General features: G+C 46.2%; 1 protein-coding gene across 3 annotated transcripts in view; it reads left to right on the top strand.

The window, feature by feature from the left end:
- Positions 1 to 7,961, top strand: part of TTC7B (tetratricopeptide repeat domain 7B) — a 61,614-nt gene extending 53,653 nt beyond the window's left edge. For all 3 annotated transcript variants that reach the window (XM_069951213.1, XM_069951212.1, XM_069951211.1), the window contains 2 exons: positions 4,538 to 4,740; positions 6,313 to 7,961. In XM_069951213.1, coding sequence (XP_069807314.1) covers positions 4,538 to 4,740; positions 6,313 to 6,534 — 425 coding nt within the window. In that variant the 3' untranslated portion in view covers positions 6,535 to 7,961. The remainder of the gene's footprint in view (positions 1 to 4,537; positions 4,741 to 6,312) is intronic.
- Positions 7,962 to 14,009: the final 6,048 nt, after the last annotated feature.

Raw genomic sequence — 14,009 nt, 5'->3', positions numbered from 1 at the left:
GACAGGTGGGGGGGGCTGTAACCTCTGACCCCAGCAGACAGGTGGGGGGGCTGTAACCTCTGACCCCAGCAAACAGGTGGGGGGGGCTGTAACCTCTGACCCCAGCAGACAGGTGGGGGGGGGCGCTGAACCCCCCAGCAGACAGGCACGGGGGGCGCTGTAACACCCCACCCCCCCAGGTGAAGGTGCGGAGGTGCAGGAATAATTCCTGGTCACTGAGACCAAAGACAATCGCACAATCCTCACTGCTGATCTGGCGCCTCCGCTAATGTAGTATAATATGTAGCAGAACTGGACGAGCGATCATGACTGCAAACCAGGCGAGCGTATGCAGGCTCCTAAATGCTACAACGCTAAACCGTTACATCCACATGATGCCAGGACACAAGGTCTCCAGCAGAACATTGCCCATCACACTGCCCCCGCTGCCATCTTGTCTTTTTCCCATAATGCATCCTGGTGCCATCTCTCCCCCAGGTAAGTGACGCACCCGGCCATCCAGATGATGGAGAACGTGACCCGTCAGGCCAGACGCTGCCTTCTATTGCTGTGCTCCAGCCCTGTTACCTTTGCAGACACTATGGTGGTGTTTCTTCTTCCTCGGAGACTTTCGGTTGGTACTGACCACTATATACCAGGGACCCCACAAGACCGGCCGCTCTGGAGATGCTGTGACCCCGAGGTCTACACCTCACTATCCGGCCCTGGTCAGTCACTTTCCTATTATCCTGCTTCCATAGAACCGACGCCGGATATTTACCAGATGACCAGATCATCCGTGTTATTTTCATCACTGGTCGGTGGTTTTTCTGCTATCCTGGATTCTAGGAAAGCTGGGTGTAACAGCCCTGTGCATTGTGAGCGCCGTACAATGACTGCTGTGTTCTGCTCCCCGCACCGTGCCTGATCATCTGCGGAGCATTATCTACATGGGGAGCGGACAGGAATGTGCGTGGTGCGGGGGGGCGGCGCTGTCACGTTCTGACAAGATGACTGAACCGATACTGATCAACAAGGTCACAAAGATACTTATCAATACATTATCTCTGCCGCCCAACAACCAATCATTCCTCTATAGCTGAACTTTACCCATCAATCCTCCAAGATATCCGTATTACATCACTCACTAACCCTGTATACAGCAACAAGCTGGGAGAAACCAGACTAGAAGCAGTATCATAGTAGTTATATCCCTGTATATAGGAGCAGTAATATAGTAGTTATATTCCTGTATATAGGAGCAGTATTATAGTAGTTATATTCTTGTATATAGGAGCAGTATTATAGTAGTTATATTTCTGTATATAGGGGGCAGTATTATAGTAGTTATATTCCTGTATATAGGAGCAGTATCATAGTAGTTATATCCCTGTATATAGGGGGCAGTATTATAGTAGTTATATTCTTGTATATAAGGAGCAGTATTATAGTAGTTATATTCCTGTATATAGGGGGCAGTATTATAGTAGTTATATTCTTGTATATAGGAGCAGTATTATAGCAGTTATATCCCTGTATATAAGTGACAGTATTATAGTAGTTATATTCCTGTATATAGGAGCAGTATTATAGTAGTTATATTCTTGTATATAGGAGCAGTATTATAGTAGTATATCCCTGTATATAGGAGCTGTATTATAGTAGTTATATCCCTGTATATAGGAGCAGTATTATAGTAGTTATATCCCTGTATATAGGGGAGCAGTATTATAGTAGTTATATCCCTGTATATAGGAGCAGTATTATAGTAGTTATATTCTTGTATATAGGAGCAGTATTATAGTAGTTATATCCCTGTATATAGGGGGTAGTATTATAGTAGTTATATTCCTGTATATAGGAGCAGTATTATAGTAGTTATATTCTTGTATATAAGAGCAGTATTATAGTAGTATATTCCTGTATATAGGGGCAGTATTATAGTAGTTATATTCCTTTATATAGGAGCAGTATTCTAGTAGTTATATTCCTGTATATAGGAGCAGTATTATAGTAGTTATATCCCTGTATATAGGAGCAGTATTATAGTAGCTATATCCCTGTATATAGGGAGTATTATAGTAGTTATATTCCTGTATATAGGGAGCAGTATTATAGTAGTTATATTCCTGTATATAGGAGCAGTATTATAGTAGTTATATTCCTGTATATAGGGGGCAGTATTATAGTAGTTATATTCCTGTATATAGGGGCAGTATTATAGTAGTTATATTCCTGTATATAGGAGCAGTATTATAGTAGTTATATCCCTGTATATAGGAGCAGTATTATAGTAGTTATATTCCTGTATATAGGGAGCAGTATTATAGTAGTTATATTGATGTATATAAGTGTAGTATTATAGTAGTTATATCCCTGTATATAGGGGTAGTATTATAGTAGTTATATTCCTGTATATAGGAGCAGTATTATAGTAGTTATATCCCTGTATATAGGAGCAGTATTATAGTAGCTATATCCCTGTATATAGGGAGTATTATAGTAGTTATATTCCTGTATATAGGGAGCAGTATTATAGTAGTTATATTCCTGTATATAGGAGCAGTATTATAGTAGTTATATTCCTGTATATAGGGGGCAGTATTATAGTAGTTATATTCCTGTATATAGGGGCAGTATTATAGTAGTTATATTCCTGTATATAGGAGCAGTATTATAGTAGTTATATTCCTGTATATAGGGGGCAGTATTATAGTAGTTATATTCCTGTATATAGGGGGCAGTATTATAGTAGTTATATTCCTGTATATAGGAGCAATATTATAGTAGTTATATTCCTGTATATAGGGGGCAGTATTATAGTAGTTATATTCCTGTATATAGGAGCAGTATTATAGTAGTTATATTCCTGTATATAGGAGCAGTATTATAGTAGTTATATCCCTGTATATAGGAGCAGTATTATAGTAGTTATATGACTGTATATGGGAGCAGTATTATAGTAGTTATATTCTTGTATATAGGGAGCAGTATTATAGTAGTTATATCCTTGTATATAGGGGGCAGTATTTATAGTAGTTATATCCCTGTATATAGGGAGCAGTATTATAGTAGTTATATTCTTGTATATGGGAGCAGTATTATAGTAGTATATCCCTGTATATAGGAGCAGTATTATACTAGTTATATTCCTGTATATAGGGGTAGTATTATAGTAGTTATATCCCTGTATATAGGGAGCAGTATTATAGTAGTTATATTCCTGTATATAGGGGGCAGTATTATAGTAGTTATATTCCTGTATATAGGAGTAGTATTATAGTAGTTATATTCCTGTATATAGGGGTAGTATTATAGTAGTTATATCCCTGTATATAGGGAGCTGTATTATAGTAGTTATATTCCTGTATATAGGAGCAGTATTATAGTAGTTATATTCCTGTATATAGGGGGCAGTATTATAGTAGTTATATCCCTGTATATAGGAGCAGTATTATAGTAGTTATATTCCTGTATATAGGAGCAGTATTATAGTAGTTATATTCCTGTATATAGGGAGCAGTATTATAGTAGTTATATCCCTGTATATAGGAGCAGTATTATAGTAGTTATATCCCTGTATATAGGAGGCAGTATTATGGCACAGTGGGTGGTAGGTGAGCCCTGTGTTTTGGGTTTAGTATTGTGCTTAGAAAATTTTTTATAGGTACTCTTGTAATTTAACACATTGCTCAGCAGGAGGCGACACTGACTGTGAATTCTGTGATTTGGGATGATTGGAGGATCCTATATAACCTCCTCTGTACATAGTTGATATCGTATTTGTTGGATGTGAGTGCTGAGGGTGGATTGCTCTCGCCCCCAGGCTCCTGTAGGGGGGGCAGGCATCCTGGCACATCCTGTGATTGGCATCCTGCTGTGGCACAGAGGGTTAATTGAGGACAGCAGGCTCGGAGGCGCTCTCTCTCTGCTGAGGCCGCTCTCTTTCCATATAAAGGCACAGCGCCATCCAACCAGCAGCAGGCGCACCATCCTTGTGTGTTCTTCCCTGTGATGTGTGCCAGGGTCCGGCGTTGCTGATATCCCTTATGGAGGATGATTCTCGCTGTGTACAACCATCACGGCCCCTGGCAGTAAGCTGCAGAGTAATATCTCACCACATGTGTAAGGTCGGGGGGGCTGCAGCGCTCGGACGCTGGCATCCCCTCGTCTTGCTGATGCTCCCCCTTACTGATGACAACAGAGCAGTCTAAAAGGGGAAGAAACCTGCAGATCTTATGTGATGAAGAGGTCATCATAATCATGGATAGATTTATCATGGTGAGGATCCATTTAACTGCAATTTCCACCTTGCTGATGGTTTCCTCGAGAATCGCATCTCACAGCTACACATAGCAAAAGCAGTTATATTAGCATTTCCCCAATATATAAGGTGACCCCAATGATATCCGTAGGACCTCGTCCTCTACACAACCTTCTCACTGACTGTTTCCATGGAGAATACAGGGAGGTAGGCCGGCGTGTTACTAGATTACTTCATAGTGGATTTATTATTTGCAGACTGCGTAATTTCTTCCTTTCCCTCATGTCTTTACAGCGGAGGTGTATATCGGGATAGGGAAACCATCAGAAGCTACGGCCTGTATCCAGGAGGCGGCTAATCTCTTCCCCATGTCGCACAATGTGCTCTACATGAGAGGTCAGGTGTCTGAGCTGAGAGGAAACATTGAAGATGCCAAACGCTGGTATGAGGAGGCGCTGTCCATCAGTCCCACCCATGTGAAGAGCATGCAGAGACTGGTGAGTGCAGCGGGAGCGACCTCTCACCCCAGGGTCACAGACCGCCACAACCATCCACCATTCTCAGAGCACCGGACATATCACGACATCTATGGATGGTACATGGAATTATTCACAGAATCTCTAAATCTGAGCCATTCTGCTTCTCAAGAGCTGCATTCACAGTTCTGCTGCTTTATGGCAGGACTTCACTGGATGTGAATGGAGAATAGGATACAATGTGATTCTGAAGCTTCTCATGATGAGTAAGAGGGATGTGCAGCTCTGGATGTGAGTGGTGTCACAGATGTGTCCCTTATTGCCCTGTGTGCAGTGATCTATAGGATTCAGACGTCGCTTTGTGTCTGGATCCCTAGTGCGGCCCCCTCCCCCGCAGCGCTCCCGTCATGCCGCCTCAGATTATGGTAATGACATAACAGAGACGCCTTGTTACCAGTGAGGGCATGCACCCCGTGTTCTGCACCGCTCAGCTAGTTCTTCGTTCTTCCCAGGACGTCTTGTCAGACAGCGCAGCAGGGATCCTTTCTCTTATGTACTGCAGACATATTTGGGGTCTTGCATTAGTGGGTTTGTAGTGCCCCTCTCTGTCCTTCAGAGTTATGGGACCAGATGAGTCACAGTCCACATGGTGCCAGGTGTTCTGCTGTAGGACTTATCCCCAACCTGACTACAACTCCCATCATGCCCTGAGAAGCTTCCGCGCAGTATTCCCCAGCCTGTATCTCTTGCAGCATACCCTGAGAGTTGTAGCTTTGCAGCAGGTGGGAACATTGTGCCACAGACTAAGCCTCAATGGGGCGCTCTTCTAAATCCCAGTCCGGCTGTAGGTTACAGCTTATCATATTCTCCTCTGTCACCCGGCTGCCAGGCATTTTAGTTTCCATTTATTGTAAGGAACTTTTTTTTTTTTTTTTCTGTTTCTGGGAAAGCTGGATCACAGCTATGACCATTACCGCTCTCTGATTTGGCCACCCAGCTTTCCAGAATGTATTTCTGCTCAATGGAGCTGATCAGGGAAAGCCGGGTATCAACCCTTGTAGTTCTAATAATGATCATCACTCAGCTTTTTCAGGGAAGGATAGAACAGTTTATTTTAAAGGGGATGTCCAGGCTTACAAAAAAGGCCACTTTCTTCCAGAAACGGCACTACTCTAGTCCTCAGTTTGGGTGTGGTGACTTGAGCTACATTGTAACACCATACACAACCTGAGGACAGGGGTGGCACTGTTTGTGCAAGAAATTAGTTTTTTTTTTTTTTCTAATCCTGGATAACCCCTTTAAGGCCTACAATGTAGTAGAGAGGATGGTCTCCCCATTCCCCCATGTTGCTGTGTGTTCCCGTGTAAATACAAAGTTTTGGTTGTCCAGACATAATTGGAGTTGTCATTTTTGTAAATGTAACAGCAGCTTCTCCCCATTCTTCATCTAAACTGACCCCCACACAGAGGGCTGGCCGCCATGCTGGACACATAGGAAGGCAGGGTTGTGACATTCAGGTTCTGTAGAAAGCTGGGTGACAGCCTCTGAGCATTGTCCACTGACTGTAACCTTGATCTCCCCTTCCTGTTTCAGAGTCTTATCCTCCATCATCATGGCCGCTACAGCCTGGCGGAAAAAATCCTCAGAGACGCGGTGCAGGTGAACTCCACGGCTCATGAAGTGTGGAACAGCCTGGGGGAAGTGCTGCAGGCGCAGGGGAACGATGACGCCGCCACCGAGTGCTTCCTGACCGCGCTGGAGCTAGAGGCGAGCAGTCCCATCGTCCCGTTCACCATCATCCCCAGGGTCCTGTGATGAGGAGTCCGTGGGGAGGAGACCACATGAGCCGAGACCCTCCCACCTCACATCAGTCCTGCTTCAGCGTTACAGTCGTCACCAGACACGGTCAGCCTCTCGTGTTGTCTTCGGGGCGACGTCTGCATTGTGTAGTCGGCCAGTGATCTCCGTTCTGTGAAACCTCGTATGTTAGCACTGTGTTATGAATCAGGGAGATATAAATGGCGGCCGGCGACTACGAGCATGTAAGACCGTCAGGAAGATGTTTCACTGCTGTGCGGCCATTTGGGGCCATCCAAGTATCGGCACGTATCAATGTGTCAGACGATAGCCGGTCCGGCGGCTGTAACAAGCTCCAGATATGCCGGTGGACTGCGCCATTTTCCTTCCTAAATTTATTTTCACATTGGGCAGAATATGCAGATAGCATGCACATCCCGCAGGCCGGAGCCGCTGTACGCCAGGCGCTCTGTCAACTCATGGTAAGTTTAGCGTTACCTGGATGCCGCCATATTAAATTAGCATATTGCCATTTTTGACCAGTAATGTCCAGTATGGAATATCTGTTACGTTAATCGCCACCCCTGGGGTTCCACATAAATCGGATGTGTTGTAAGAATTTCCCCGACTGTCGCGGCTTCTATGTTATTACCTGGTGTGGGAAAGTATTTTCACCCAGAGCGAGGTGCCACACGACACCATGACATCATTATCGCCAAATTCACGAAAGTGCCAAAGACATGTCCGCCCTCTGATATCACAGGATGACGTCAGGTCATGTCTTAGCACAGTATGGCGGCATTGTTCACGTCAGGCTGTAAATGGCGTTGTGTATAGAAACCCATGAACGGGTGTTTTCAGCGCAACCATCTGTGAAGATAAAATGTGGTTGTCCTTAGCAACCAGTGACTTTTCTAACCTAGTGTTGCCATAGCAGCATATTAGCATATAGCAGGATTAGTAACAATCAATAACATTTCGTGTAACTATGCAGGAGGTTACCATAGCAACCAGTCAGATCAGTACTTAGATTTTACAATGGCTTTTAGCAACCAATCAGATTATTAGATTCACCTTCCAACTTGTGTCAGTAGAATATAAGATGGAATCTGATTGGTTGCTACAAATTACTGAAGGAAAGCAACAAACGGATTGGTTACCATAGGCAGCTGCTCTGGGGCAAGTTAGAGGGCAGGAATCTGGTTACTAAGGGCAACCACTCCATTTTGTTTTTCTGCTGTTTGTGCTTGAATGATGCTGTGTATTTAAGCTCCGCCCCTTGTGCCGCCATCGCCCCTCCTCATATGGCAGGTGACGTCAGGGAATGTTCCTGTCTGTAGCCGTAGAAATCGCTATATTACCAGAGATTTATTTTTTTTTCCTGTTACAAGACGACACAGAAATCTTCTATTTAAATTTTTTTTTTCTTAGTTTTTTTTGCGGGGAGGGGCGGGGGGGGGGGGGGTGGAGAGATAATTTATGGAGCCGTATAAGATGCTCGGGTGACATTCCTCATGTTCTATGGAGATTTATGGATTATATCAATAAAATAATTTTTAAAGGAATTATTGTTTTATGTGGTAACTCAATATGGAGGGCAGACACCGCGAAGCCTGCGATATCTTACAATAAAGGGTCCGATAGATGCAAAGGGAGATGGCAGGCTGCAGTGTAAAGAATGGCGGTTTCTATACTGGTTGTCATGGCTCCAGATATATACGATGTAACGTGGAGGTGGGAGGGTTGTATAGCTGCAGGGTGTACATAGTCACACCTCGCGATATCACATGCGACAACAATCTCCCGATCCCCTCCGTCATGTGACTGCACGAACATTAAATAAAAACTCCAGTCAAGAAAACATGTCACACATTTGTGTAGCGAGACATCTGAGCTCAGGAGCGCGCTGCCATTGTTTGCCCTTCACTATGGCTAGAGGCATTGGTATCCTGTATTGGAGCTACTGACCACAGGGCGGGGGAAGGGGATCCTGTATGTAGTGCTCGGCGCCATTGCGTCCCCTGGGGCGGGTTTCAGTATGGCTTGCGCCCACGCACTGACCTACATTTCCTGCACACGGTGAGCTTTTATTAATGAACATACGGTGCGGTCTCCTGGGCGAGCGGCGCGCAGCTGAATCACAGATATATAGGTCTGGGCTACAGAGGATTCCCGGCCGAGACGTGGAACAAACCAGGAGGAAATGGGGCGCGATAAATCCGATGCATTATCCAGCGTCCGTCACAGTCTCTGCTTACATGACTGATCGGGTGCAGGGCCTGTGCTCGCTGGACGCCGCCGTCGTGTTAAATAGAGCGGACGGTAGCGGTTATTGTTATATACAGAAATCCCCAAGATATCAGAGATGTCCTCCTAGCGCCTTGTTCTCTGATCCACAACCCATAGGGAATCTAAGGCACAGTTCACACAACATTGTGGTGCAGCGGGGATCGGAACCTGCAGGGTTCTTTCCTGTTGGATACATTAGGACGTAGATTTGTAAACGGGGGAGCGTTTGCTTTGCTCACTCAAAAAAGATTTTTTTTAAATCTAAAATATTCGAGGTTCCACATGGATTTTCTTGCCAGGAAGGCAGGTACCACGTAGGCCGCCAATACTGTGTTCACATGGGGAGGCCAGGAAGCTATCATATGGGCCGCCATTACACACGGGGAGGACAGGCAGCTACCACATGGACCGCCATTACACACAGGGAGCCAGGCAGCTATCATATGGGCCGCCATTATTGTGCTCACACGGGGAAGCCAGGCAGCTACCACATTGGCCGCCATTACTGCACTCACACACAGGGAGCCCAGGTAGTTACCACATGGATCGCCATTACTGCGCTCACACACAGGGAGCCCAGGCAGCTACCACATTGGCCGCCATTACTGCACTCGCACACGGGGAGCCCAGGTAGTTACCACATGGACCACCATTACTGCGCTCACACACAGGGAGGCCAGGCAGCTACCACATTGGCCGCCATTACTGCACTCGCACACAGAGAGGCCAGGCAGATACCACATTGGCCGCCATTACTGAGCTCACACACAGGGAGCCCAGGCAGCTACCACATTGGCCGCCATTACTGCACTCGCACACGGGGAGCCCAGGTAGTTACCACATTGGCCGCCATTACTGAGCTCACACACAGGGAGCCCAGGCAGCTACCACATTGGCCGCCATTACTGAGCTCACACACAGGGAGCCCAGGCAGCTACCACATTGGCCGCCATTACTGCACTCACACACAGGGAGCCCAGGTAGTTACCACATGGATCGCCATTACTGCGCTCACACACAGGGAGCCCAGGCAGCTACCACATTGGCCGCCATTACTGCACTCGCACACGGGGAGCCCAGGTAGTTACCACATGGACCACCATTACTGCGCTCACACACAGGGAGGCCAGGCAGCTACCACATTGGCCGCCATTACTGCACTCGCACACAGAGAGGCCAGGCAGATACCACATTGGCCGCCATTACTGAGCTCACACACAGGGAGCCCAGGCAGCTACCACATGGACCGCCATTACTGAGCTCACACACGGGGAGCCCAGGTAGTTACCACATGGACCACCATTACTGTGCTTGCACGCAGGGAGGCCAGGCAGCTACCACATTGGCTGCCATTACTGAGCTCACACACAGGGAGGCCAGGCAGCTATAATATGGGCTGCCATTTCTGTGCTTACCCAGCATTTCGGGTGAATCTACCTGGTGAAGGGATGTGCCAGATTACACCCGTAATCAACACCTGTGTTGTTTTTGTCTCCTGTTCACACCGCTTCCTTATGCTCCGAGTTGTCAGGTTTTACTAAAGCCGATGCGGTCAGATGTGATGGAATATTCATGGCGCTGCTCGTCAGATCTTCCTCGGAGCCGCACTTCTGCCGCATCATGGCAACCATCAAAAACTCTGGCGTTGTGAGGGAAGGAAACGTTTGATGCGATTTATAGACAGAATTATCCATGTGGCCTTCACAGGCGGCTGTGATCTCCTCAGCCGATCTCCCCGGACGGCGGCAGCGCCGGTGCCGCAGTGAATATTTCATGGGGAGAATTTCTCTGGAAGGTAAATTCTTTCAAAGGAGTGAAAGAAAAAAAATACAAAGCTGAACTGGAATAATAATAGGTCTACATACCAGGGGGCCCAGCCACATGGGATTATAGGAAGGGGAGTAACCCCCACTGATGTATGGGGTAGTCATGGGCTAAGAGGTACACAGTGGAAGGAACAGAATTAACCAAGCAGCACAGAGTATTTCAGGAGAGAATGTGCTGGTCTTTTGGAGGTCTCAGATTTACATAGTGGAAGGTGCAGTGTGTCTAGCAGCACAGAGTATTTCAGGAGACTAATGTTCTGGTCCTGTGGGAGATCACTGACTGAGAATGAACTAGTAAGAGGTGCTAGCAGCACAAAGTATTTCAGGAGATGAACATTCTGTTCTTGTAGGAGAAATTAGGAGGCTGATTTCACCTGTATCTGAATCTCTGATCACCCAAACTGACAGTATAACAGCTCCAGCAGCACAGAGCATTTCAGAAGAGGATGTTTCCAGCCTATTGGGCTGCATTAAGATGATGTAATTATAGCTGCATGCACTGTATACATTGGTGAGCGCCATGGCGGCTGTCTGTCTACGGGTCCCTCCTCCTCTATAACATGTCTGTGACTGATAATCTCCGGCCGCTGATGTGTTTGCTCCTGCAGTGCCCATGACTGACATGGAGGTTGTGGCGGATGAGTTAATCCTCCTGATGTCACCTTCTCTGGGATAGCGGCGGCACAGGGGCGGTGAGCGAGGACGTGGACGGTGGAGCCGCCTCCTGCAGACATCGCCATCAATAAACCTTCTCTTGCCTCTGTGGAAAGTCAAATGTTGCGGCCTCCATCTAGTTTCATCTCCTCTCCCCGTGTGACCTGTGATCGATCCGTTTCCCACAAGCGTCTCAAGCAGCAATGAACACCAGTACGTGACTTATGGTGATAATCTGCAGAGGAGCAATGCTCTGCCACCCTGATACACTATATCTAGCTGTATATAATAATTGTATATGGTGCATTATTATGATACTATTACTATAATTTGTGCATGAGGGCTCTAGGCATAGCATCAAGTATAAGGGCCCTGTCAGTGTTCTCTTGTCATGTATAAGGGCCCTGTCAGTGTTCTCTTGTCATGTATAAGGGCCCTGTCAGTGTTCTCTTGTCATGTATAAGGGCCCTGTCAGTGTTCTCTTGTCATGTATAAGGGCCCTGTCAGTGTTCTCTTGTCATGTATAAGGGCCCTGTCAGTGTTCTCTTGTCATGTATAAGGGCCCTGTCAGTGTTCTCTTGTCATGTATAAGGGCCCTGTCTTGCAGCAACCCCCCCCCCCCCCCTCCTTGCTTCCTATCAAGCAGTGATCAGTGCAGTGTATAAAGACCCCATACAGCAAAATGCTGTCAGGCCATGATGGGAGTTGTAGTTTTGCAGCACCTGAATAGTGGAGGACACTTTTATCGAGTGCAAAGGTTGTGGTTGCACGTGGCACAAAATGTCAGGGCCTGATGATAGTTGTAGTTTTGCGGCACCTGGAGAGGCACATCTTGGGGGGCAGTGTAGTCGAGGCAGAATACATGGCAGCTTTGTGGCTCTTGGTCAGAAGGAAACCCGGCCCTGGCTGGTCCCGTTCTAATGTCCGTCTCCTGAGAAACCGCATTGTTAGCAAACAAAAGGGTAAGGAATTGGCCCAAGGGTCCTGGAAAGAGGAAAGACCAGGCCCTTCTGCCCCTGGGGACAAACCCCAACACCCTGATGGGGAGAAAGAGTTCTGCATTTGCTACAGGCTCCCCTCTATTCCAGCGCTAGAGGTCAGGCACAAGGTGGAGAGATTCTAAAGAAATTCTGCAGGATTTTTCCCAATGTTTTTTTTCTACATAATGTGTAACCCCGACCAGCTCCACAGCGAGTGTGTGTGTGTGTGTGTACGCACTCTGCTGCCTTCTCATGTGCACAATTGTATACTGTGGATAGATATATATATATATATATGGACGCTCTGCTGCCTTCTCGTGTGCACACTTGTATACTGTGGAGATATATATATGCACGCTCTGCTGCCTTCTCGTGTGCACACTTGTATACTGTGGATATATGCGCACGCTCTGCTGCCTTCTCGTGTGCACAATTGTATAATGTGGATATATAGATATATATATATGCACGCTCTGCGGCCCTCTCTCCCTCTTGTATACTGCATATATATTATATACACGCTCTGCGGCCCTCTCTCCCTCTTGTATACTACATATATATTATATACACGCTCTGCGGCCCTCTCTCCCTCTTGTATACTGTGTATATATATATATATATATATGCACGCTCTGCGGCCCTCTCTCCCTCTTGTATACTACATATATATTATATACACGCTCTGCGGCCCTCTCTCCCTCTTGTATACTGTGTATATATATATGCACGCTCTGCGGCCCTCTCTCCCTCTTGTATACTGCATATATATATATATATATGCGTGCTCTGCGGCCCTCTCTCCCTCTTGTATACTGTATGTGTGTATATATATATATATATATATATATATATATATATGCGCACGCTCTGCGGCCCTCTCTCCCTCTTGTATACTGTGGATATATATATGCACGCTCTGCGGCCCTCTCTCCCTCTTGTATACTGTGTATATATATATGCACGCTCTGCGGCCCTCTCTCCCTCTTGTATACTGTGTATATATATATATATATATATATATATATGCACGCTCTGCAGCCCTCTCTCCCTCTTGTATACTGTGGATATATATATATGCACGCTCTGCGGCCCTCTCTCCCTCTTGTATACTGCATATATATTATATACACGCTCTGCGGCCCTCTCTCCCTCTTGTATACTGTGGATATATAGATATATATACACGCTCTGCGGCCCTCTCTCCCTCTTGTATACTGTGTATATATATATATATGCACACTCTGCGGCCCTCTCTCCCTCTTGTACACTGTGTATATATATGCGTGCTCTGCGGCCCTCTCTCCCTCTTGTATACTGTGGATATATATATATATGCACGCTCTGCGGCCCTCTCTCCCTCTTGTATACTGTATATATATTATATACACGCTCTGCGGCCCTCTCTCCCTCTTGTATACTGTGTATATATATATGCACGCTCTGCGGCCCTCTCTCCCTCTTGTATACTGTGTATATATTATATACACGCTCTGCGGCCCTGTCTCCCTCTTGTATACTGTGTGTATATATATATGCACGCTCTGCGGCCCTCTCTCCCTCTTGTATACTGTATATATATTATATACACGCTCTGCGGCCCTCTCTCCCTCTTGTATACTGTGTATATATTATATACACGCTCTGCGGCCCTGTCTCCCTCTTGTATACTGTGTGTATATATATATGCACGCTCTGCGGCCCTCTCTCCCTCTTGTATACTGTGTGTATATATATATATATATAT

This window comes from Dendropsophus ebraccatus, chromosome 13 (genome assembly GCF_027789765.1).
Source record: "Dendropsophus ebraccatus isolate aDenEbr1 chromosome 13, aDenEbr1.pat, whole genome shotgun sequence".
NCBI lineage: Eukaryota > Metazoa > Chordata > Amphibia > Anura > Hylidae > Dendropsophus > Dendropsophus ebraccatus.
Note: the sequence above shows the minus strand (reverse complement) of the source record. Positions and strands in the feature narration are given on the sequence as shown.